This window comes from Malus sylvestris, chromosome 5, assembly GCF_916048215.2.
Source record: "Malus sylvestris chromosome 5, drMalSylv7.2, whole genome shotgun sequence".
Classification (NCBI taxonomy): Eukaryota; Viridiplantae; Streptophyta; class Magnoliopsida; order Rosales; family Rosaceae; genus Malus; species Malus sylvestris.
The window spans coordinates 19,203,437-19,231,228 of NC_062264.1; the positions used below are offsets into that span (position 1 = coordinate 19,203,437).

Consider the following 27,792-nt stretch of genomic DNA (forward strand, 5'->3'; position numbering starts at 1 on the left):
CTCAGTCACATTGTGAATGAGCACATCGTTCTTATTAAAAGTATTCCTCTTGTTGCCAAATCATAAGTGAAAAATCTTCCTTTGTCCAATAAGCCTGAGAAACTCGTTTGGTAATAGCTGCTAGTCCACCAGTCTCTAATTCATTTCCAGGTCTTTGCAAGGCATGCCTAAAAGTTTCCCGCCGCATTTACTGATTATCAAAGCACTCATTTCATTTGTTTCATCTTCGAGAATGAGATTAACTTTGTACCTACATTTAGAAACTCAACCTTATGAGATTTTTTGAGAATCACAAATTGCCACAAACTAAATACCTAAATAAGCAGAACTAAAACAGATCACACACATGCAATAACTTTATTGAATTATACAATGATCATATGCAACCAAATATAACAAAAAAGAAAAAGGAAAATGAAGGAAAGGGGAAAAAGAAAGTTTTGCCATAGTAGGAAATGTTTTTTATAAGATTTAGGTTTATATGATGTTAATGAGACAAAAACACAAAGCAAAGAGAAAACAATGGTAACAAAAATAATTTTTCAAAGAACATCATGTTTAAGAACCATTCGGGACATCCATTGCAAAAACACTTCACAATCCAAAATTTTAAATTTTTTAAAGTGTGACCGTATAAAGAATGAAACTAAATTTGTACATTCCGTACTGAATGTCATTAGCCTTCTCTGTATCTATTTGTTCCAATCGGCTAACAACAACAAACCACAGGACAACCAGAAAGAGCCAATTTTTTTATTAGGTTTGCTTTAAACATTTGATTTAACATTACCAAAGCGTTGGAATCTGGTTGGGATGATTTTGGCAAATGAGTTGGCCACTGGTTAGATCCTTGTGCATCTGTTTTACACAGTGCGGGCAAGCACTGTACCACCCATCGAAGCGCGTGTCAAAACACTTAATAGATGCTTTGCACAGAAATGTGTCATCCTGTAACACATTTTGTCACTTATTTGTAGAATGACAACACAATTAGTTCTATTGAACATGTTAAAATCGAATCGTCAAGTTTTAATACCTTGTGCAAGTCCAGATCCAAAAACGCTAATTCATCAATCGTTTTAGCAATATGCAAAAATTCAGCCTAGCATTTTCAAACGTTCTGTTCAATCAAAAAACCTGCAAGCATCAAACCATTTTATGAGTTTAACAATTTAAAAAAAAAAAACACAAACCATACTCCACTAAAAAGAATTAACAGGGTCTTATTTTGTTTTGACAATGAGAAACACACTCACACTGACTTATATGCATTGACCTCGGGGATGTTTGGATCAATAAAAAAAAAAGGGATGAACCAGTACTATTTAAAGCGATCTTATCTGCACGTTGGAATCACAGCACATAAAACAAAAAGAAAATATTAATAAAGGTGGCTCATCACATTTTATGACAAAAACTACACAATAGAGATAATCTACAATACGTAGATACCCAAATGTTTAAAAAGTTTTCATAAAATCGTGGGACAATCAGCTATATGATGTGGTGCATTTCAAACCAACTAAGTCATTCATAAAACAATATTTATCATTTTCTAACTGTTAATGAACAACCGATGTTCAAATCTACTTAACAGACATGGTTGAATAAAAAAGAAAACGAAGTAAGAAAAAGATCAGTAGCAATCAGTAATGACTGATATATTAAGATGCTTCTAAACTAATTGACGACAAAGAAGAAAAACATATAATGACAAATCGGAGCAAAGACAGATAATAAAATTGCAAAACGATATAACATCTAGAGAATTTAAACGAAACAACATCTGTAGACTCCAAAATAAATACAACAACAACAAAGCCTTTTCCCACTAAGTGGGGTCGGCTATATGAATCCTAGAACGCCATTGCGCTCGGTTTTGTGTCATGTCCTCCGTTAGATCCAAGTACTCTAAGCCTTTTCTTAGAGTCTCTTCCAAAGTTTTCCTAGGTCTTCCTCTACCCCTTCGGCCCTGAACCTCTGTCCCGTAATCACATCTTCGAACCGGAGCGTCAGTCGACCTTCTTTGCACATGTCCAAATCACCGGAACCGATTTTCTCTCATCTTTCCTTCAATTTCGGCTACTCCTACTTTACCTCGGATATCCTCATTCTCAATCTTATCCTTTCTCGTGTGCCCACACATCCCACGAAGCATCCTCATCTCCGCTACACCCATTTTGTGTACGTGTTGATGTTTCACCGCCCAAACATTCTGTGCCATACAACATCGCTGGCCTTATTGCCGTCCTATAAAATTTTCCCTTGAGCTTCAGTGGCCTACGACGGTCACACAACACGCCGGATGCACTCTTACACTTCATCCATCCAGCTCGTATTCTATGGTTGAGATCTCCATCTAATTCTCCGTTCTCTTGCAAGATAGATCCTAGGTAGCGAAAACGGTCGCTTTTTGTGATCTTCGCTAGATTGCTCCGGTCATTAGTGTGGATAAGTATATAAATGGATAGAGATAGGAAAGCAAACACAGGATGTACGTGGTTCACCCAGATTGGCTACGTCCACGGAATAGAAGAGTTCTCATTAATTGTGAAGGGTTTACACAAGTACATAGGTTCAAGCTCTCCTTTAGTGAGTACAAGTGAATGATTTAGTACAAATGACATTAGAGTACAAATGACATTAGGAAATATTGTGGGAGAATGATCTCGTAATCACGAAACTTCTAAGTATCGGAGTGTGGTATCATCTTGACTTGCCTTATCTGTCTCATAGGTAGATGTGGCAGCTTCTCTGGAAGTACTCTTCCTCCATCCAGGGGTGGTATCTTTAACTGGTGGAGATGCACAAGGTAATGTATCAATTTCACTTGAAGCTTACTTGTAGTTTCAGGCTTGGTCAAGCGCGATACAAACCATGTAGTAGGAGTCCCCCAAGTCGCCGAGCTAGGGGATCTGCTGAAAGAGGTGACAGACAAGGTAAGCAATCAGAGCTCCGGCTGATTGTTCACCTTCTCCCCATCTTGCAGCAGCATGAAGGATAAAGAGAAGAAAAATGAGAAGAGATGATATGGGATACTTTTGCTTTTGAAGAAGTAACTTTCCACAGGCTTATTCTTGAACTGAGCTGGAGGGTTTTCTGGTTTCCTCCAGAGTACAAGGCCGACTGAAGAATTTGAGGGTCAAAACAAGTCCATCAAATCTAGAGTACGTTCGACCCTGCTGATATGGGATACTTTTGTTTTTTACAGAGTAATGGATGCATCGGCACGTGTGCTGTTACACTTGTCTCCACATGCTTCCTTGTATCCTTCGCACTTGCCCTATCTGTTCCTCAAGCAGATGCGGTATCTTCCCTGGAAACATAAGATGTTGAAGATGAGTACTCGAGAGCAATGCCAGGTAAGTAATCAGGTAAGGGGTTCCAGGCAGTCAGTTCCTGGCTGGGAACTTGATTTCAAGTGCTGACTGATTGCTCTCTTTCTCCTTGTCTTGCAGGTAAAAACAAGGCCAAAGGAAAAGACAGGGAAAAAGCATGATATGGGATACTCTTGCTTTTAACCCTGATGATATGAGATATTCTTGCTCTAGTATAGCTTGTTTGCAGAGGTATTATTGGGGGGAAAGAAAGCTGAATATTTCGAAAGGCTTCGTTGGGAGTGCCCTCTCAGATATGAGGAAGGGTTGAGCATTTTTGCAGGTCTGCCTGTCCGTTGGGGATGGAGGTCGACATATATAGGAGTCTCCCTAACAACAAGTAGTAATGCTATTCCTTTACCCTGCTTGGTCATAGCACGGTAGTGGGAGCTGCCAGCTTCACATGTTTTAACTCTGTCAGAGCACTTTGAAAAAGTGGTATGTGGTATCTGGCTCTCGAGATTCGGAGAACGATGCTTCTTCGATTTTTGAGAAAGCAATCATGCTGGGGGTCTGGCTCTCGAGATTCGGGGAGCAGTGTCTCTTCGATTTTTGAGAAAGTAATCATGTTGGGAGTCTGGCTCTCGAGATTCGGAGGGCGGTGCCTCTTCGATTTTGGAATAAGCAATCTTGTTGGGAGTGTTTTCTCGGATGTGAGTAAAGGTTGGGCATGTTTGCTAGTCTACCTTGCCACGAAGCACAGGAGGTTGACACACAGGGACTTTCCAATTATCCAGCAGTGGTACTGTTCCTTTACCCTTGTGGGTAATAATATGGTAGCTAGACCTTCAAAATTTATGTGTCTAAACTTTGTTAGTGCTGTTTCTTTGCTATTCTTTTACCTTTCTTGGTCAGAGCGATGTAGTGGGAGCTGCAAGCTTCACGTGCTCAACTTTGGCAGAGACTTTGGCAAAGTTATCTGTGGTACCCATGAGCTATTGTTACGTGTGGGAAGTGGGTGATTGAACAGTAAGATTCATGTGCTTTCTACTTCACCAGAAGTCTTCGACAGAATGCCCATAATTTCCGCAAAGCTGAGTGTGCGTGTGACAGGTGTTGACAAGGCTAGAAAAGTAGGTGCCTCTTCGATTTCTGAGATCGGCCCTCGTGGTCTCTGAGCAGCCTAGCTTTTGAGAAAGCGAGCGCCTCTTCGATTGATTCGGAGAACGATGCCTCTTCGATTTTTGAGAAAGCAATCATGCTGGGGGTCTGGCTTTCGAGATTCGGGGAGCAGTGTCTCTTCGATTTTTGAGAAAGTAATCATGTTGGGAGTCTGGCTCTCGAGATTCGGAGGGCGGTGCCTCTTCGATTTTGGAGCAAGCAATCTTGTTGGGAGTGTTTTCTCGCATGTGAGTAAAGGTTGGGCATGTTTGCTAGTCTACCTTGCCACGAAGCACAGAGGTTGACACACAGGGACTTTCCAAATATCCAGCAATGGTACTGTTCCTTTACCCTCTCTTCGATTTTTGAGAAAGTAGTCATGTTGGGAGTCTGGCTCTCGAGATTCGGAGGACGGTGCCTCTTCGATTTTGGAGCAAGCAATCTTATTGGGAGTGTTTTCTCGAATGTGAGTAAAGGTTGGGCATGTTTGCTAGTCTACCTTGCCACGAGGCACAGAGGTTGACACACAGGGACTTTCCAATTATCCAGCAGTGGTATTGTTCCTTTACCCTTGTGGGTAATAATATGGTAGCTAGACCTTCAAAATTTATGGGTCTAAACTTTGTTAGTGCTGTTTCTTTACTATTCTTTTACCCTTCTTGGTCAGAGCGATGTAGTGGGAGCTGCAAGCTTCACGTGCTCAACTTTGGCAGAGAACTTTGGCAAAGTTATCTGTGGTACCCATGAGCTATTGTTGCGTGTGGGAAGTGGGTGATTGGACAGTAAGATTCATGTGTTTTCTACTTCCCCAGAAGTCTTCGACAGAATACCCATAATTTCCGCAAAGCTGAGTGTGCGTGTGACAGGTGCTGACAAGGCTGGAAAAGTAGGTGCCTCTTCAATTTCTGAGATCGGCCCTCGTGGTCTCTGAAGAGCCCAGCTTTTGAGAAAGCGAGCGCCTCTTCGATTTCTGAGATCGGCTTTCGTGATCTTTGAGCAGCCCAACTTTTGAGAAAGCAAACACCTCTTCGATTTATGAGATCAACCCTCGTGATCTCTAAGCAGCCCAGCTTTTGAGAAAGCAAACGCCTCTTCGATTTTTGAGCAGGCGCCTCTTCGATGTCTGAGGCTCCGTCAAGTGCAGCTTTTTATAGGGGCTGGCATTAAGTTCCAAAGCACACTTGAATCTCCACCAGTAGAAGCTCCATTCTTGCACTTCTAAGATCTTGATTTGTCCGACCTCTTCTCTCTTCAACACCTTTGAAAATGTCTGGCCCCTCCGACCGTCGTTTTGACTTGAACCTTGTTGAAGAGGCAGCCCCGCCTTCTCCAGACAACATATGGCGCCCATCCTTCGTCTCCCCTACTGGTCCTCTTACCGTTGGGGATTCCGTGATGAAGAATGATATGACCGCTGCGGTGGTGGCCAGGTTCCTTCTCACTCCCAAAGATAACAAACTACTTTCCAAACGGTCTAATGAGTTAGCTGTTAAGGATTCGCTGGCTCTCAGTGTTCAGTGTGCAGGTTCTGTGTCTAATATGGCCCAACGCCTATTTGCTCGAACCCGCCAAGTTGAATCATTGGCAACCGAAGTGATGAGTCTCAAACAGGAGATTAGAGGGCTCAAGCATGAGAATAAACAGTTGCACCGGCTCGCACATGACTATGCTACAAACATGAAGAGGAAGCTTGACCAGATGAAGGAAACTGATGGTCAGGTTTTACTTGATCATCAGAGATTTGTGGGTTTGTTCCAAAGGCATTTATTGCCTTCGTCTTCTAGGGCTGTACCGCGTAATGAAGCTCCAAATGATCAACCTCTGATGCCTCCTCCTTCTAGGGTTCTGTCCAGTACTGAGGCTCCGAATGATCCCCCTCCGATGCCTTTTCTTTCTGGGGCTCTACCGACTGCTGAGACTTCTCCTAAGCAACCTTTGTGAAGGCTCCATCTTGTTTGTTTATTTTGACTCATGTATATGTACATATTTGTAGTTTATCGGGGATATCAATAAATAAGCTTTCCTTCATTTCAATGTATTGTGTTAAATACACCAAAGCCTTATTCGCTAAGTTCTTTGAATTTTCTTTTGTTGAAGCTTGTATGTTGAAGCTTTCTGAGTGGAGCATGTAGGTTGGGGTAGTGTTCCCTTAATTTTCCGAGTGAGGAAAACTTCTCGGTTGGAGACTTGGAAAATCCAAGTCACTAAGTGGGATCGGCTATATGAATCTTAGAACGCCATTGTGCTCGGTCCTGTGTCATGTCCTTCGTTAGATCCAAGTACTCTAAGTCTTTTCTTAGAGTCTCTTCCAAAGTTTTCCTAGGTCTTCCTCTACCCCTTCGGCCCTGAACCTCTGTCCCATAGTCGCATCTTCTAATCGGAGCGTCAGTAGGCATTCTTTGCACATGTCCAAACCACCGTAACCGATTTTCTCTCATCTTTCCTTCAATTTCGGCTACTCCTACTTTACCCCGGATATCCTCATTCCTAATCTTATCCTTTCTCGTGTGCCCACACATCCAACGAAGCATCCTCATCTCCGCTACACCCATTTTGTGTACGTGTTGATGCTTCACCGCCCAACATTCTGTGCCATACAGCATCGCCGGCCTTATTGCCGTCCTATAAAATTTTCCCTTGAGCTTCAGTGGCATACGGCGGTCACACAACACGCCAGATGCACTCTTCCACTTCATCCATCCAGCTTGTATTCTATGGTTGAGATCTCCATCTAATTCTCCGTTCTTTTGCAAGATAGATCCTAGGTAACGAAAACGGTCGCTCTTTGGTATTTCTTGATCTCCGATCCTCACCCCTAACTCGTTTTGGCCTCCATTTGCACTGAACTTGCACTCTATATATTCTGTCTTTGATTGGCTTAGGCGAAGACCTTTAGATTCCAACACTTCTCTCCAAAGGTTAAGCTTTGCATTTACCCCTTCCTGAGTTTCATCTATCAACACTATATCGTCTGCGAAAAGCATACACCAAGGAAGATCATCTTGAATATGTCCTGTTAACTCATCCATTACCAACGCAAAAAGGTAAGGACTTAAGGATGAGCCTTGATGTAATCCTACAGTTATGGGAAAGCTTTCGGTTTGTCCTTCATGAGTTCTTACGGCAGTCTTTGCTCCTTCATACATATCCTTTATAGCTTGAATATATGCTACTCGTACTCCTTTCTTCTCTAAAATCCTCCACAGAATGTCTCTTGGGACCCTATCATACGCTTTTTCCAAATCTATAAAGACCATGTGTAAATCCTTTTTCCCATGTCTATATCTTTCCATCAATCTTCGTAAGAGATAGATTGCCTCCATGGTTGAGCGCCCTGGCATGAACCCGAATTGGTTGTCCGAAACCCGTGTCTCTTGCCTTAATCTTTGCTCAATGACTCTCTCCCAGAGCTTCATTGTATGACTCATTAACTTAATACCCCTATAGTTCATGCAATTTTGTACGTCGCCCTTATTCTTGTAGATAGGCACCAAAGTGCTCGTTCGCCACTCATTTGGCATCTTCTTCGTTTTCAAAATCCTATTGAAAAGGTCAGTGAGCCAAGTTATACCTGTCTCTCCCAAAACTTTCCACACTTCGATTGGTATATCGTCTGGGCCTATTGCTTTTCTATGCTTCATCTTCTTCAAAGCTACAACCACTTCTTCCTTCCGGATTCGACGATAAAAAGAGTAGTTTCTACACTCTTCTGCGTTACTCAACTCCCCTAAAGAAGCACTCCTTTCATGTCCTTCATTGAAAAGATTATGAAAATAACCTCTCCATCTGTCTTTAACCGCGTTCTCTGTAGCAAGAACCTTTCCATCCTCATCCTTGATGCACCTCACTTGGTTTAGGTCCCTTGTCTTCTTTTCCCTTGCTCTAGCTAGTTTATAGATATCCAACTCTCCTTCTTTGGTATCTAGTCGTTTATACATATCGTCGTAAGCCGCTAACTTAGCTTCTCTGACAGCTTTCTTCGCCTCTTGCTTCGCTTTTCTATACCTTTCACCATTTTCATCGGTCCTCTCCTTGTATAAGGCTTTACAACATTCCTTCTTAGCCTTCACCTTTGTTTGTACCTCCTCATTCCACCACCAAGATTCCTTTTGGTGTGGGGCAAAGCCCTTGGACTCTCCTAATACCTCTTTTGCTACTTTTCGGATACAACTAGCCATGGAATCCCACATTTGGCTAGCTTCCCCCTCTCTATCCCACACACATTGGGTGATTACCTTCTCTTTGAAAATGGCTTGTTTTTCTTCTTTTAGATTCCACCATCTAGTCCTTGGGCACTTCCAAGTCTTGTTCTTTTGTCTCACTCTTTTGATATGTACATCCATCACCAACAAGCGATGTTGATTAGCCACGCTCTCTCCTGGTATAACTTTGCAATCCTTACAAGTTATACGATCCCCTTTCCTCATTAGAAGAAAATCTATTTGTGTTTTTGACGACCCACTCTTGTAGGTGATCACATGTTCTTCTCTCTTCTTAAAGAAGGTGTTGGCTAAGAAGAGATCATATGCCATTGCAAAATTCAAGATAGCTTCCCCATCCTCGTTTCTCTCCCCAAAACCATGGCCACCATGAAAACCTCCATAGTTGCCTGTCTCCCTGCCCACGTGTCCATTTAAATCTCCTCCTATAAATAACTTCTCCGTCTGAGCAGTTCCTTGCACCAAGTCTCCAAGGTCTTCCCAAAATTTCTCCTTCGAACTCGTATCCAACCCTACTTGAGGTGCGTACGCACTAATCACATTGATAAGTTCTTGTCCTATTACAATCTTGATTGCCATGATTCTATCTCCTACCCTCTTGACATCTACAACATCTTGTGTCAAGGTCTTGTCCACGATGATGCCAACACCGTTTCTCGTTCTATTTGTGCCCGAATACCAAAGTTTAAACCCTGAGTTTTCTAGATCCTTTGCCTTACTACCAACCCACTTAGTTTCTTGTAGGCACATAATATTTATCATTCTCCTCACCATAACTTCCACTACTTCCATAGATTTTCCCGTTAAGGTTCCTATATTCCACGTTCCTAAACGCATTTTGCTCTCTTGAACTCTACCCTTCTGTCCTAGCTTTTTCACCCTCCCCCGTCTAATAGGATCAAAGTACTTCTTTTGTGTGTCCCGTGTAAAGTTGATAGGAGCATATGCCCCCAAACAACTTTGAGTGGAGTCGTTCGAAAAGAAGTTTCTACAGCCCCCTTGCTCATTTATCACTGCATCCGGGTGCCGATTGAGATACAGCGACCCTTGCTCACTTATCACTGTGCTCGGGCCACACAGCGCGCCACTTACGGGTGACGCCCTAGCTTTAGCGCGATTTTGTTCTAGATTCATTTTCATAAGGATTCGACGTGATCATGGAGTGCCGGCTGTCGACTACCTGACGCCCTCCCCCTCCTCCTTTATCCGGGCTTGGGACCGGCAATGTAAAATTACATAGGCAGACTCCAAAATAAATAAGCCAAAAATAAGTTTTTAAGAAAACAGAATACTCAAGTAAAGCTTCACTTTCAGACTTGTGAAAACAACAACAACGGGCAAAGAAAACGCGTCCATTGACAAAGAAGAAAAGGCTTCTCCAATGTCCCCCCACAATGTAACCATCACTTCCTCTTTCCTATTGACAAAGGGAACAACAAATAAACTTATCACCTTTTTTTAATGCAACAAATTAACAAATATTGAAAACAAATGTGACGAACATCCATATGAAACAAAATATTACCTTATATTCTCGATACGGACATCACACTTGTATGCAATCCTCTTATTAATCTGTTTGGATTCAAGAGTCTGTACAACACTTATACGTCCAATGACATCTTACTATTTAAAACATAACCAAAGTTAGAGAGCAATTTGGAAAACAAATGCAAACACACTTGAACCCCTGCACATCCACATATAGATTAACCGCACCTGTGAGAATGTCAACATTGTTCAAGCAAGGGTACAATGTGTTATAATCTTGTAGAAAAAATCGATGGTGAGGGATAGGCAGGAAGACGCTTGCTAATTTTCGAAACACTGTTTTTTGAGCTGAACAAAATCAGGATTTCATGCGGTACTACCTTGTATTATGCCCTAAATTTTGAAGGGAAAATTATGAGATTCTAGAATGGGATTTCATAATGACTATCATGCATATACAAATCAAAATTTAATATACGAAAGCAGCGGAAGCATTTATAACATATTATCAAAGCTATAGTCATGCAAATCCCCTTCAAGGTTCATAGGTTTATATATATAATGTATCAAAACAATTTTTTAGAATCAAGAACAAAGTGAAGGTTAGTCTTATACCTCTTGATCTAGACTTAAGACCAAGGATGGACCACCTCCAAGGCCTTTGCTCCTTGAAATCCTTGAGCCTAGCTTCCCTCCTTGCCTCCTCCACTTTGTTACAATGAGTGCTCCTAGGTTCTCTTCAAGTTCCCAAAGTAGGAAACCTCTAAAGATCCTCACCCACTAGTGTAGTGAGAAGGATGAATGAATAACCAAAAGGGTGTAAGAGATGTTAGTAAAAACCCCCCTTTGGTGGCCGGCCTTTGTGGTTCAAGATGGCTATTTTCTTTTGCCTCTTTTGTTGTTCAAAACTCACAAAAACCCTTATGAACAATATCTTATAAAGTTGCTTATATAGACAAAAAGAAAACCTAGTCAACACTTGACTAAATATCTCTCCAAAACCCACATAATATGGCCGGCCCTCTTGTGTTGTTTTTGGGCTTTGGGCTTTTATTATTTCAAGTCATCCAATGCTTGAATGAAAGCCCAATGGGTTTAGGCCCAATGGGCCTAATTAAACCCGAACGTTTCTTTAAGCCCAAAACGATCTTTATCGCTTTTATGATTTCTTTAGACTTTTCTAAATTAATCACAACACATAATTAATCCAATTAATTGTTCCCATCGTCCATTAGTTACTCACTACAATAGTGTTGTGGTGAACAATCTTTTAGGTTCTAATTAGCAAGGCAGTGAGGTGATTGGCATTAATCCAATTGCTTATATTTAATTCAATCACTTAGTGAATTAAAACCTCATTTTAATTCACCTTTCTTCTTTGACGACTACATCTAATCATCTAGAAGAACTCACAAGCTATGAGTGACATCTAACCATATGTCATAGCTACCCAAGCTAATGTAGAAGTTTATTCAAAGAACCTAGTCAGTTGGAATTACAATGTAATTCAATCCTTCTCTAATACAATACTCTCAATCACATCATTAGGGTATGGATATTTCATGTCAAACCCCTAATGTGATTATTCCTTCTTATATGATCCAATTGAGTCGTATAGGAACACTTTCCTTTATTACGCTCGATACTTTGGCCGAAGATTCCCGAATCATATCTTAGAGTATTCTTCCTCTCTTATCGAGGATTAGAGATTCCTTGTTGCGCATACACTTGCCTTCATGACTAAGTGGCTTAACCCCAATTATGCCGTGGACACCCTCGAATGGGGAGACTTTGACATAATCAAAGATTAAGTACTTAACCACAAGACAACGACGATGCCTCAGGTCTAAGGATTACTTACATCTTTCCAACCATTAGAGTTACTTGCTTGACATGTGAGTAGACCTCCATGCAAGTACTCCCGTTCGATTGTGTTCAGTGAACTCATTCCCTTAATGAGCACCTACATACTTGTCTTAGTGTCACAACACGAATGGGTTGAGACTTTCCATCCTTCCAATTGAAGCAAACATAGTATGTACCGGTCTACGCATTGTCAGTATCCCTCCGACAATCCAATGACCAGGAACCTTTTTAGACATCTGTTTATGTGAAGAAGGTCTCTGTAGTCTAACATCATTAGATTACTTCTTCAATCGATCCATTGTCCATGGATTCACTATTCAGGACATATTTCGTTTATTGAGATAGTCCTAATTAGTATCTTTGCCATTTGATGTATAAGAATCATCCATACATCGATTCATTTGTCCTGAAAGATTTCTTCCAAAGATTGACTTTCAGGGCATATTTCCAACAATCTCCCACTTGCACTAAAGTCAATCACTAGTGTATCTCATACATCTTGTCGAGAGAGTTTATGCTCGTAGGTTAACTTGGTTATGTATTAATCTCTTTTATTAAAAGGGATTTACTTATCAAATGTTTCCAAGACATTTGATGATGTCTCTTTAATGTGTTCGAATACTTTGATGAGACCTTGATTCCATGGCTTGAGCTATCGCCCCATTACGTCGTAGTACTCTACTAACGACCTTATGGTTTGGATTCAATCATGGGTTCTAAAAGAACCCCTTTCATTCAAAACACCTTTTTGAAGCAGTTTCTAAAACATATATATCTACATATATTTCGTTTGTATACTTTATACAAACTTTGCTTCAATCTTGAGACCATTGTAGTACAATACTAACAATTCATTCATATGATTAGTACTTCATCCAACATGAAGTTCCATTCGTTAAAATGGCTTATTTTTCACTTTGGTTAACAACCTAAGTGAATGCACGCTTCCAGAGTCCCACTCTGACGTTTCTTTCTTAAAAGGCAATAATACTCTATCAGTTGCTTTGGTTCTGATCCTGGGATATAGTAATATCTTAAAGTGATAAACTCAGTGGTTTCTTCACCTTTGGATATTTACTTCACAAGTCAATACATGTGTCCCTTTTGTGATTTTATGACACATTCATTATAAGGGTTATAAAAGTGATTTCCTATCACATAAGAAAATGCTTTCTTAAATCTTCAACATTTGAGATTTAATTCCCATATAACATTATTGAGATAGCCTTGCTATATCAGTAATTCCAATTTCAAGTCTATACTTCAAAATTGACTGTGTCATGTTTTGTCATTTTCGAGTAACATCTATGTTTCATCAAGTCTATCAAATAGACTTTATTCACATCTTGTTGCTCAAATTATGACATCACTCCCACTGGCCTTGTTGTAACTTAGCATTCATTCAAAAATAACACTTATATTTTCTTGATTTGAATGCATGTTGCTCCCACTAACTTGTCTTGGATCCATTGAGAATTATTGAGATCCATTAGCTTATTGATGATGTTCTCAACAATTTTGAGACCATCAACAACCCTAGTTAACACAAGTTATTTAAATGAATCACATACAAAAGAATTCCTTCTAAAGTAATTCCTTTTGAATATGTGACTTGTTTTATCAAGTCTATTCATTTAATTATACGATGTCATACACCATACTAAAAGTTTTAGTCATACTAAGACCTTTAATGTAGTCATATAAGAATTATCTAATTCCTTAGTGGAAGTATGGCTCCTACTAAGGATATAGATACTCAACCATTCCTTCTAGGTGGTTGATATAATTCTCTATCAAAACTACATAGAGCAATATCGTTACATGAGATGTTGAATTTGGATTGTCTTGTTGTTAAACCATATGTTGTGACTCATTTTGAAACTTATTCCCTTTTGTTTCATCAACTTGTCCATATGCTTTGTCATTAGCATGTTCTCATAAAAGAGAATGATGGACAACTCCCAACATATAACCATTTTATGCTAGGTTGACGAAACCAACATTCAAAGACTATTCTTTAAATGTTACACAACATAGAATTTTAACGTTTGAAGAGCTTGAGTCCTTTTAACAATTAAAATTATAAACTCTTAATAATAGTCAAGTACTATTATTCTTTAGACAACTATAAACCAATCACATTCAAGTTTATATCCATTTTCACGCCTCCCACTATTTCTCATGACTTTAATGAGAAATCATTTCATACATTCAAAATGTATAAAATTGGATTATATTGGTAGAAGACATTGTGTAGTAGCTTTGAAACATTTCAAGCTTATTTGTTTCAATCTTCACTAAGTTTAATGTCTTGTTATTTAAGTGACTAAAGTCTTTAAACCTTTTATAGATTTAGACACTTCTTTCTTGGTTTAATCACTAACACCATTGACATTTTAAAACAATTTTAAGAATGCCCAATTAATTGTTCAAAACTACTAATTGAATCAAGAGTAATCTTGATCATTGTGTTTCAAGTGATAACCATAAAAGAAACGTTTTTCTTATTACTTATATCATTGTAATGTGATCTTCCTTTTCTTCAAGAAAGGATTCTCTAGACTTTTGTCAATTCATATAGAACTCATAAGTAGACAAATGGAACCAAATCTAAAGATTCATTGTATCCTTTTATGTCTTACATGTAAGATCTATCCATAATTGATAAATCTAAAGTTTAGTTTATCACATTACAATTAAGTGATATAACTCTTGTATCTCATCTAGGATACAACAAGACAATTTTCAATTCATAACACTACTTTAAGGAAATAGTATATTAAAAAGGCATACTTCACATTACATTAATATGATAGTTCAAACATTCATAATGTTTAATACAAAAGGTATTAGCTCTATACATTTAGAGACTAATATAAATGCCTTTATACATTTAGGCACTAATAGTGGCCTTCCATCAAATGAAGCCATATAATTAGTTCTTAACAAAATAAGAAAGTTTAAAGACAATCTTTAAATGCCTAACAAACTTCCTAAGTAGTAAGCAAAAAACATGGTGGCCGAACTCTTCTCCACACTTTTCCTTGCTTGTTCCTCTTCTACTTGGCTCCTCCACCTATATACAATTATACAAGTGATTAGCCCTTTATATCAAATATAAATATTTAGAAGATCTAACAATTAGAATTGAAGATAAGAACACAAACCATACCTTGTGGCTTGTCCTTAAGAGTTGCAAGGTATAACCTGCAATTCCTCTTCCAATGCCCCTCCTTTCCACAGTGGTGGCAAGTCCCTTTGGGCTCCATTGCCTTCTTTTTCCTCACTCCTCCTTTCGGCTTAGGAGTGGGGGACTTCTTCTCCTTCCCTTTGCCTTTGCCTTGCGGCTTGGCCTTGGAAGAGGATGGCTTATTGTAGGCTACTGCAGCAGTCCCTACAACGTTCTCTTTCTTCATAGTCTTCTCGGCGGTTACTAACATGTTTAGTAACTCGGAGAGAGTGCTATCCATCTTATTCATGTTGTAGTTCATTACGAACTGCGAGAATGAATCAGAAAGCGAAGCCAATATGAAGTCCTGGGCTAATTCCCCGTCAAGTGGAGTACCAAGGTTCTCCAATTGTTCAATGAATCCTATCATCTTCAGTACATGTTGATGCACTAGAGCCCTCTTGACCATCTTGGTCTTCACAAGTTCACAGACAGTGCTAAAGCGACGGTTGCGCGTCCCTTCACCATATAACTCCGTAAGATGGAGTATTATGGAAGATGCACTGTCCATGCCCTCGTGCTGTCTCTGTAGCTCCTCATTCATGGAAGCCAACAGATAGCACTTGGCTTGTGTATCATCCTCAACGTGCTTGTCATACTTAGCACGTTCATCCTCAGTGGCGTCAGGGCCAAGAGGTATGTGAGGTGGAGCCTTGTCTAGTACGTAAACAATCTTCTCCAATGTTAGGAGAATCTTGACATTACGATACCATGATGGGAAATTGTGCCCCTCTAGGCAATGTTTGTCGAGTATTTTCGCGAGTGTGCTTCCAACCATATCTATATACATAAACAAATAAAATAATTAGATTGATTGTTGTTTAAGTCAAACGATTTGGGTCTTTAAACCGAATGACACCACCCACCATTTTTGGCAAATTCCATATCCCCCATAATGGAATCCGGGAGATTTCAAAGAAAGCTCCTAGCGGGTTATGGGAGGCTCACTATTACCAAGCCCACCTCACGATGATACGATGTCGGCTAGCAACAATAATAATGAGAGGGTACAAGTACCCATTCACAACAACCTCTTGTGATTACCCATCTTTTTGGCCTCTAGAAAATAATACCTCACGATGATACGATGTTGGCATTATGTTTCTTAGTTAAGTTCTTTCCCACCATGCCGGTTTAGCTAGGGGTTCAAGCATGACCTCACGATGATACGATGTTGGCCATACTCGTTGCCTACCTTAACCTCATCAAATGTTTTAAATAAACTCCTCCTGAATATAAGCATGCACTTTGTCACTTCCCCATGATAGGGTGAAGGCGGTGTACAAGTCATAAACGCTTGGAGCCTACCACGGTGGAAGGCCACGAAAAAGTGTTCTAAGCACTTTTACGCTTACAACTTAATATTGTTTGGTTGAGGGATTTTAAGGTCTCATCAATTTTATTTATTTAATCATAATCAAATAAATTGTCCTATTATAACTACTAGTCCAAAGTTAATGAATTTAGTAGCATATAATATCCCCACTATTCGTTTTCATAAAACAAATCAATATCAAAACATTTTTCAAAATATTGGAGATATATATATAACTACTAATAGTATTCATTATAGTCTAGTAGCGTATGATACTCCCACTATTTGTTTTGAGAAAAACAAATCAATATCAAAAACAAATTTTTCAAATATTGGAAGTAACTACTACTACTATGGTTTTTGCATTCCTTTGAAATTGGACTTTATAGTTATCTTAGGCTCTTGGATGACTATGGACTTATTAGGTTATTGCAACAACGAGCCATCATTGTTGAATATAAACTCGGGGAGGTTGTGTCAATTTAATTACGTGCTTATCAATCCAATTAAAACCATTTTAATTGAGCCATTAGAAATGAAAGACAATCATACATTGCTAATTTGGGCATTGGACCCTTTTAATCTTTAATCTCATGTCAAAACCCTCTTTTAGTTATGTCTCCTTACCAATAGTTAAAGAAACTCTAGTCTAGCACTAGAGGGAATCCACTAACGAATAGAGATTAAGAAGTAATAAGAATTACAAACCGATTTGTACAAATTCCTATAAATTACATATACTAAAAGGGGAGAGAAAGATTAACGTCAAACGTGACAAGGTCCAATTAAACAGTAATTAAAACACATTCCCAAGGTTCAAACAATTTGATTTTAGCGCCTTGTCATATAGCTCAATTATCGTTTAAGGCATAAGTCCAAAGTCACCCATTTTATAACTACTTAAACACATTTAAATAATCATAATGGAATGCAACATAAACATTTAGATTTAGTGCATATGGGCATAATAGTATTATGAGTTTAAACAACTAACAAAATTAAAATCAAATATTTTAACTTTCTAGTTAGTAGGGGCCTAAATGTAAATATGAAAAGTTAGGGGTAAAACCGTAAATATTTCAAAGTAAATATCAACTTTTTAAAGATTACAAAATAGCCCCACAAGTGGATAAATCCACTAGGGAGGCCGGCCACATTAAGGGGATGGGAGTTCTCTTACACAATCTTACACAACATGCATTAAAAGCCACCTTATGTAAGAAAAATTAAATTTTGCTTGTCACTTGGTTTTGCCATTAAAACTTAGGTGAGATGGGTGATGGAAATCCTCCTAGTCAAGTCTAGGGTTTTATAAGTTTTTAATATGGTTATGGATGGTAAGAACATCATCCAAAACCATAAAACCATGCATGAAAACCAATTATAACTATTTTCACCCAAAACCAAACCATGAACACCAAGAACAAAACCATGAACACAATTTCAAGATTTGTACATTCTAGGTGATTTTTCAAACCCAAAAACAAAAGTGACAAGAACACTTCTTTTAAGCTTTAATAGGATGTGTGAGTGGTTTACAATAAAACACAAACACAACCCAAAAAACCACCCCCAAAACCGTGCCTACCCTTTTGAACAAAACCCCAAATTTTGTTCATGACTTATTCTTCATTCATGCATACAAAACAACTTTTACATGCATATCTTTTTCAACTCTTGATTTACAAAAGACAAACATACTTTTAAATGAAGAAATAATATGTCAAACTAGTTCTAAACTCATTTTTCATTCATGTATACAAAACACTTTTGCAAACATATCTTTCTCAACTTTTGACTAACATTTTTCAACTATTGAAAAACAAAAGACAAACATACTTTGAATGAAACAATAATATGTCATACATAACATTAATACCCATATGCATAAAATCCAAAAGGACACATTATACATAAACCATTGGCTCTGATACCACTTGAAGGGAAAATTATGAGATTCTAGAATGGGATTTCATAATGACTATCATGCATATACAAATCAAAATTTAATATACGAAAGCAGCGGAAGCATTTATAACATATTATCAAAGCTATAGTCATGCAAATCCCCTTCAAGGTTCATAGGTTTATATATATAATGTATCAAAACAATTTTTTAGAATCAAGAACAAAGTGAAGGTTAGTCTTATACCTCTTGATCTAGACTTAAGACCAAGGATGGACCACCTCCAAGGCCTTTGCTCCTTGAAATCCTTGAGCCTAGCTTCCCTCCTTGCCTCCTCCACTTTGTTACAATGAGTGCTCCTAGGTTCTCTTCAAGTTCCCAAAGTAGGAAACCTCTAAAGATCCTCACTCACTAGTGTAGTGAGAAGGATGAAGGAATAACCAAAAGGGTGTAAGAGATGTTAGTAAAAACCCCCCTTTGGTGGCCGGCCTTTGTGGTTCAAGATGGCTATTTTCTTTTGCCTCTTTTGTTGTTCAAAACTCACAAAAACCCTTATGAATAATATCTTATAAAGTTGCTTATATAGACAAAAAGAAAACCTAGTCAACACTTGACTAAATATCTCTCCAAAACCCACATAATATGGCCGGCCCTCTTGTGTTGTTTTTGGGCTTTGGGCTTTTATTATTTCAAGTCATCCAATGCTTGAATGAAAGCCTAATGGGTTTAGGCCCAATGGGCCTAATTAAACCCGAACGTTTCTTTAAGCCCAAAACGATCTTTATCGCTTTTATGATTTCTTTAGACTTTTCTAAATTAATCACAACACATAATTAATCCAATTAATTGTTCCCATTGTCCATTAGTTACTCACTACAATAGTGTTGTGGTGAACAATCTTTTAGGTTCTAATTAGCAAGGCAGTGAGGTGATTGGCATTAATCCAATTGCTTATATTTAATTCAATCACTTAGTGAATTAAAACCTCATTTTAATTCACCTTTCTTCTTTGACGACTACATCTAATCATCTAGAAGAACTCACAAGCTATGAGTGACATCTAACCATATGTCATAGCTACCCAAGCTAATGTAGAAGTTTATTCAAAGAACCTAGTCAGTTGGAATTACAATGTAATTCAATCCTTCTCTAATACAATACTCTCAATCACATCATTAGGGTATGGATATTTCATGTCAAACCCCTAATGTGATTATTCCTTCTTATATGATCCAATTGAGTCGTATAGGAACACTTTCCTTTATTACGCTCGATACTTTGGCCGAAGATTCCCGAATCATATCTTAGAGTATTCTTCCTCTCTTATCGAGGATTAGAGATTCCTTGTTGCGCATACACTTGCCTTCATGACTAAGTGGCTTAACCCCAATTATGCCGTGGACACCCTCGAATGGGGAGACTTTGACATAATCAAAGATTAAGTACTTAACCACAAGACAACGACGATGCCTCAGGTCTAAGGATTACTTACATCTTTCCAACCATTAGAGTTACTTGCTTGACATGTGAGTAGACCTCCATGCAAGTACTCCCGTTCGATTGTGTTCAGTGAACTCATTCCCTTAATGAGCACCTACATACTTGTCTTAGTGTCACAACACGAATGGGTTGAGACTTTCCATCCTTCCAATTGAAGCAGACATAGTATGTACCGGTCTACGCATTGTCAGTATCCTTCCGACAATCCAATGACTAGGAACCTTTTTGGACATCTGTTTATGTGAAGAAGGTCTCTGTAGTCTAACATCATTAGATTACTTCTTCAATCGATCCATTGTCCATGGATTCACTATTCAGGACATATTTCGTTTATTGAGATAGTCCTAATTAGTATCTTTGCCATTTGATGTATAAGAATCAACCATACATCGATTCATTTGTCCTGAAAGATTTCTTCCAAAGATTGACTTTCAGGGCATATTTCCAACAAATTTAACAGTCCGAAAATCCATGATTTCATAACATCCACCGGCTTCAATTTTGGAGGCCATAACATCGTGATCACCATCTGATGTACAACCCTCCACCTCATGTTGCTTCACATTGCATTAATCAAATTGTTACCATAAAATAAACACAACAATTCAAAACAGTTAAATAATCTGAGGCAAGATGTAAAAAAAAAAAATAAAATAAAATCTATGGGGGCACAAAAATTTGAGTTAGAAAACACCACGTGTCAAACATAACCAAAGAAGCCAAAAAATTGAGAAAAAAAAAATGAAAACATGAAATAGATGGTCAACACACACATTTCGCTAACCATAAGACAACTAATTTTAACTGCGTGACATGTAAAAAACCATCCCGACATGAACATTATTTACTCAATTAATTGCCATTGCCTCTACTTTTGATTAAACTAATCAAACAATGATTTCTCACCGCTTCATCGACGAACACACAGTGCAGGGCAATGTACTTCTGATTAACAGGAGTTGGGCGAATGTTTTCCATTTATCCTATGAAGAGGAAATTGCAGCGACACATTAGAAATTCCCACAAACCCACAAAAAGAAAAAACAATAAAAATTATAAATGATGTGCAATCCACTCATCCATGTTGTGAAACAAAGTGACAAAGAGTTGATCACATAACCAAAACGGCTATCATGAGGCCAAAAAAAAAGGGAAAATTTAAAAAAAAAAAGATGTAAAAACAAAAGGTAAAAATTCAAATGGTAGAGATCCTCGACATCTGTATCAAACGGTTATATTTATTAACCAAATTATTAATACAATTCTTGCATCTTAATATGTATCTAAATATCTCCACCTTCATTTAGCAAAAGTGATGTTGGCGGTGGTGTTGTAGAGGGGACGAAGAGCAAAGAAAAATCAAAACAAAAATATAGTCAACTAATTCATGAACCAATACCAACCCCCTCATGCGAAAAAAACCAAAGTCCCAAAAACTATAGACCCATAACAGTTTCATCAAGTGACTAACCTCAAATGCTCACCTGCAACGACACTTCTTACACCCTCTGTCTCTTTTCCCAACCTCTGCTTCCCCAAATGATGCACCTAGACCTCTCTCCCCACAGGCGTCGACTCCTCTCACAGTTTAAAACCCTAAAATCCATTCGAACCCATTACCTAAACAAAGAACATCACAAAAATTAAACGATGAACCGCAAAAAAAAAAAAAAAAAAAAAAAAAAAAAACCAACGAAGTCCACATCTCTTTAAACGCAACAGAAGAAAACCCTTTCACGGTTTAAAACCCTACAATCCATTCAAACCCATCACCCAAACAAAGAACATCACAAAAATTAAACGATGTACTGAAAAAAACCAACGAAGTCCAGATCTCTTTAAATGCAATAGAAGAAAACCCGTTATGCAAACCAACATAAAAATCTGCAAAGGAAAACAAAAATCTAAAAAAAGACTCAAGCACCACAGAGTTATTGGACGAAGGAAGCGCCTGCGACATTTTGAAAACCACGCCTGAGAAGAACAAAACACAAAAGTGCGCCAAAGAGAAGCACACAGCGGGAACCAAAAGAAAAGAGAAGCTGAGAGTGATAGAAAACTACCAACGCAAGTGAGAAACGAAAACAAAAAGCAAGCAAAATAAACCCCAAAAGAGAATAGCAGGATGACCGACACGTGTCACACACAATTCCCAGCTTGTCACTGCAGGAACCACAAAAAACAATCAGAAGGCATGAAAAAGCCCAAGGGAAATTCGGCCACTGGAAAACCACCCAGCCAGCACGGGCAAGGGAGGAATTTTACGGTAGAAAAGGATGAAACCAACGCCAAAACCCAAACAAACCAGGGGCAGATCCGTCCGGACACTATTAATGAACAAAGGATTCAATACCGGGAGAGACTGGAAACCAAATCCCAAAAAAAATCAAATGATGGATCTCTTCTCAGACAATTTTGCGAAAGAAAAAGAAAGGATTTGAGAGCAAAAGACAGGCTGACGAAGTGGGAGAAAATCACGTACTCATGAAAGTGAAAAACGAAAGAGGAAAAGGGTAAAGCAAAAAAGATGCGGCCAAAGCAGAGAAACAAATGATGAAAGATGTGTGGTCGGGAAGGGCATAACTGACTTTTCGTTGTATAAAAGTGGAAACAGTATACGGAGCAAAGAAGAAACCGACGGCAGTTTCGCCCTTTCACCGCTGGTGAACAGTGCCGGGAAACTGAGTTTTAGTATATATGATTTGAAATTTCTTGGCAATTAATGTAACTTTCAACATTAATGTTCCCTAGAAAGAATTAAATGAAAAATTGGATAAGTAATAAAATATATATTTTTTATTCGATGTCCCCCGAAGGGACAAATAATAAAATATATTGAACATATCATCTTTTGCTATCTAAAAATATTAGGCCACCAAAAAAATAGTTGTAAGACTCATTTATAAGTACTTTTAAAATGATTAAAAGCGTTTTTAATAAAAATACAAGTGGTTCCTGAAAAAGTATCATAAGTGTTTTATGCAAGAAACACATATATGGTGCTTCTTCTAAAATGCACTTAAATTGCTTTTCGAATCCAAAATCAATTTTACCAAAAATACTTTTATTCATTTTAAAAGAACCTTGCAAATGAGCCCATAGTTTGTTGAAATCATACTGGCTAAATATATGTGCGATGAATGAAGCAAAATATAGTGAATCTCTGCATTGTTATATGTTACTGTAACTTGAACACATTGGAGAATCTATTTGTGTTTGTATTTTAATAGATGAACAGCTTCTATAATTGTTTGGAAATATAACTTGTTTCCTAACCAAACCAATTGATATCGGCATGATTCGGTCTCATATACTTAATAAAACCTAATACCAAATCAACCCAATCGATGCAAACTTTTTATTACTACACTTCTATTATCGTTAATAGTGAACCATACCAAACTTTGCCCACTCCAAAAAAGAAATTTTCACTTTGTTCTTAATGGAAAATGCATATAGGTATATACTCTCTTTCACTCTTTTGAAAAATGAGAAAAACTTGGCTACTTAAATTGAGGAGGAATTTTTACTCAAAGTACTTTGTGATCGATTAACAGAACTTCGTCCTTATATTTGGAACAGTTCATATTATAAATCATTCTATAAAAATTATCTAAACAAATAAAATCTGAGTTCGTTTAATTAATCAACTATACTATAGTAAATAGATAGACGGTTTTTAATATTTGTACCGATACTAATCATTTGTTTTTATATTATTCGATGACAAACGATTTCATATATTTTTTACTTTTTGTTGAGATGACTTTTACATATAAATTTATAATGTGAACGACTCCGATCATATACATGAAATTCTGTCAGTTGAACTATTTTAATCATAAACATGAAGTTCCATCAAGTCTTTCATTTAAAAACTAAAAGAGAAAAAAATTAATGAAAAGCTTGTGCTGGTAGAGAAAATTTTCAATGTATCAAAAACACAATTACATAATTTGGTAGACTAAATGTTATAATACAATTGATTAAATATTTCTTTTCAAATTTCCAATATAAATTGACGTAACAGAGATATAAATTGATGTAACAGAGCGGGTTCTCCTCACACCGTAAAATCTCGTGCTGCGGCTAAAACCCTAGTCCCCAAGCCCGTGACACACAGCCCACCGCACCAAACGGCCAGACAGACCAAAAGACAAACCCCCTTTCCATCAATAATCAATGACTGCAAACAAAACTTTACATTAAAAAACCCTAAAATAATATTCCCCAAATTCTCAGTTTCATAAACCCTCAAAACCCTCAAAACCCTCTCTGTCTTCGTCTTATTTCCCCTCTGACAAAGAAAGAAAATAGGCTCTGAAATGCTTGAGTAGTGATGCAGAAACTGCTGCGCATAAGCTCATCAGGCCCCATTCACTGCACATCGCCTAAGGCCGCCCCTTTTTCTTATCCTATCCCCTTTGCCTCAAACTTTCTATCCAAAGCTCTCACCGACTCACCTTCAAGAATGCACACTGCTGCAACCGCAGCTTTTACCTCCGCCGCCGGCGTCTCCGGCTCAGCCCTCGCCGCTACTATTCACAACAAACCCGCTTCCAGTACTCCCCTCTCTCGCTTCAACTGCGGCCTCTGCCAATGCCCTGTCTCTGTGGGCGGCAGATCCCCGTCCCGGGCTTGGCTTGTCCTTAAAGACTCGGGCTTGGGGTCCCGCCCGGCGTGGCTGCATACGAGCTCTGATGGGTCATTTTCTGTTTCCGCTGCCGAGGGTTGCGGGGGGTTAGAAGAGGGTTTTGAGGGTTTGGGCAGTGGCGCTGGTGAAAACCCAGAAAAGGGTTCGGGGGAGCAGAAGCCGAATAGGTTGAATCGGAGACAAAGGGGCTCCGTGGACGGTGGTTTGTTGGCCGGAAACCCGGACTTGTTGGCTATTCCTGGCGTGGGGCCAAGGAACTTGAGGAAGCTGGTGGAAAAGGGTATTGGGGGAGTTGCCGAGCTCAAGCAATTGTATAGAGATAAGGTATTGTGTATTGTACTGATTCTCAAGCTTTTCTGTTGTGAATGTTATGCTTTGTTGCACTGCAGGTTTGGAATTGATGATAATTTTGCTCTTGAATTTTAGCGGTTTAGACTGCGAACATTAAAATTCAGACTTCTGAAATGAATTTGACTAGATAATTCAACCCTTTCTGAGTATTTCGGGGGTTGTTAAGGTGGTTTAGAATGCTTATGTTTGTGTAACATGGATTTTGGAAGCCGAGAAGAAACCATTTTTTTTTCTCAAATAGAAGGAATAGTTACATTATGGTTGACATATGGACACCTTCGAATCTATAATGACAAGAGTTTTTGGGCTGCTGCTTGCAGTTCTTTGGAAAATCTAGTGAGAAGATGGTTGAGTTCTTACAAAGTTCTGTAGGAATCATCCACAAAAACCATGCTGAGAGTATTACTACTTATATTAAAGAGACTGTTGATGAAGAGTCAAAAGAGGACATCTCTAACTCGGAACCAAAGCTAATGCAGAAGAAAAGATTTACTATTTGCGTTGAAGGAAATATCAGCGTCGGAAAGTCAACATTTCTTCAGAGAATAGCAAATGAAACACTCGAGTTAAGAGATATTGTTGAGGTGGTTCCAGAACCTATTGATAAGTGGCAGGATGTTGGACCTGACCATTTTAATATATTGGATGCTTTCTATGCTCATCCAGAGAGATATGCCTACACCTTCCAGAATTATGTTTTTGTTACAAGGTTGATGCAGGAGAGAGAATCGTCTGGTGGTATCAAGCCCCTCCGGTTGATGGAAAGGAGTGTTTTTAGTGACAGGATGGTAAGTGTATTGTTCTTTTTCAGTAACTTTTAACTCAGTGTGACAACTGCATCTTTGTTTCTATGAATTTGTCCATGGAGTTGGGAAAAACTGTTAACTCACTGTAAATGCTCCTCCATTAAGAGTAGCAAAAAAACTGTTTTATTTGGAAATGGATATTGAATTTTTGTAACCTCGTCTAAATTCAGCTGTGACCAAAATTGATGGAATCGAAACTTTGCAGTTCTTTTAGTTTCCTTTTGGTTAATAATTCAAGGGAAACCAAAACCTGACTTAAAGTTTCAAGGCTCATGCATTTATTTCATTGTTACATTATAAAGGTTTTTGTTCGAGCGGTTCATGAAGCGAAATGGATGAATGAGATGGAGATCAGTATCTATGACTCATGGTTTGACCCAGTTGTATCATCCTTGCCCGGGCTTGTCCCTGATGCTTTCATATATCTTAGAGCAAGTCCTGACACTTGTCACCAGAGAATGAAGCTACGCAAGAGAGCAGAGGAAGATCAAGTCAGCCTAGAGTATCTCCGCGGTTTACATGAAAAGCATGAAAGCTGGCTCTTCCCATTTGAGAGTGGCAATCATGGTGTATTGTCCGTTAGTAAGCCTGCCTTGCACATAGACAGCAGATTACCTCCTGATATCAGGGACCGTGTGTTCTATTTGCAGGGTGATCATATGCATTCAAGCATTCAGAAGGTATCATATTCAATTAATCTGGTTGACCTTCTGTCATCTCATCTCCCTGATAATATGATTCCTTTTTATTCAATGGTCTGCAGGTTCCTGCTTTGGTTCTTGACTGTGAGCCAAACATTGATTTTAACAAAGACATTGACGCAAAGAGGCAGTAAGATAGCTATCCTTAAAATGCTTGCACAAGAATTTTACTTGTTTCGGAATTTTTTGTTTTGTTTTTTTTTTTTTTTTTTTGGGAAATAAGCTTTGTTATATTGTTGTTTGGAATGACTGCTTTATGTCTCAAAGTTGCATATTCTTTGTGTGTATTATTAATAGTTAAACACTTCGTGTCCCCAAGTAATCTGGTTGCTAAGTTTGTTTTACTCATCATGTAAAAACATCATTGAGTATTGATTTGGTTTAACTGTTATGTGATAAGCGTAGGCTTATATACAGATTGCACCATCTGTAGTCAAAATATGTCTAATTTATATTTCTCACGTATATCAAAGTATCCATATGCTCTTGAATTGATTTAATTGCTTGAAATCTTGAAACAGAAACAGTTCAAATGTGTTGTGTTTGGCCTTTGTTGGGCTAAGCACATTCTAATATTTGGCTGTCGGTAGGACTGTTCTCTGATAGAGATAGTGGGAAATGTCAGCATGAAGTAGACGTTCTGAACCCCGTCACATTCTTGTGGAGGACATTACGGGATTGTGCTAATGCTTAAGAAAATTACCTCCTTACCAGTTTTATTGACATGGTCAGGTGGCTAAAACAATAATCACCTGTTACATATTAGGCTGGTCTGTGTTATGTATTAGCGCTGTGCTGATACATCTTTATAATGTTTGTTCTAACCGCCATAATAATTTCTTTTGCAATTCGAATTTTGAAGGTATGCTCGTCAAGTAGCGGAGTTTTTTGAGTTTGTGAAGAAAACACAAGAAGTTCCATCAGGAAATAGTTGTGCAGAAGCCAAGAAGAGTAGCCAACAACAAATACTGCTGCCACGAAATGGAGAATTATGGGTTCCTGATAAGCATTTTCCTGGGTCAGCTCTCAAATCTTTGGATTTTAGGCGAGCCATGTCCTTCTTGTCTGGCTAGCGGATTCGATTCCTTTACTCTCTTGATCGTTCAGGCTTTGCCCAGATTCACGTCACGAGTCATCAGTTTCTGTATCATTTATGCCTGGGTTACGATGTGTTTAGATCTTTGTGCTTGTAAAAATAGGTTTTTCTAACCCTAGAGATGTCGAGAAACTTGTGCTGTTGTTTAGTTAATGGGAACATGGTTGAAACTTTTATTA

General features: G+C 38.4%; 1 protein-coding gene and 1 pseudogene across 1 annotated transcript; one reads left to right on the plus strand and one right to left on the minus strand.

Moving 5' to 3' along the window:
* Window positions 1-60: 60 nt before the first annotated feature.
* LOC126622609 (uncharacterized) lies at window positions 61-20,983 on the minus strand (annotated as a pseudogene).
* A 3,139-nt stretch (window positions 20,984-24,122) lies between these two features.
* LOC126624286 (uncharacterized) lies at window positions 24,123-27,792 on the plus strand. The gene is made up of 5 exons (XM_050293324.1): window positions 24,123-24,983; window positions 25,331-25,798; window positions 26,119-26,496; window positions 26,580-26,647; window positions 27,380-27,792. The coding sequence occupies exons 1-5, from the start codon at window positions 24,345-24,347 to the stop codon at window positions 27,588-27,590; spliced, it is 1,764 nt and encodes a 587-aa protein (XP_050149281.1). The 5' UTR covers window positions 24,123-24,344; the 3' UTR covers window positions 27,591-27,792.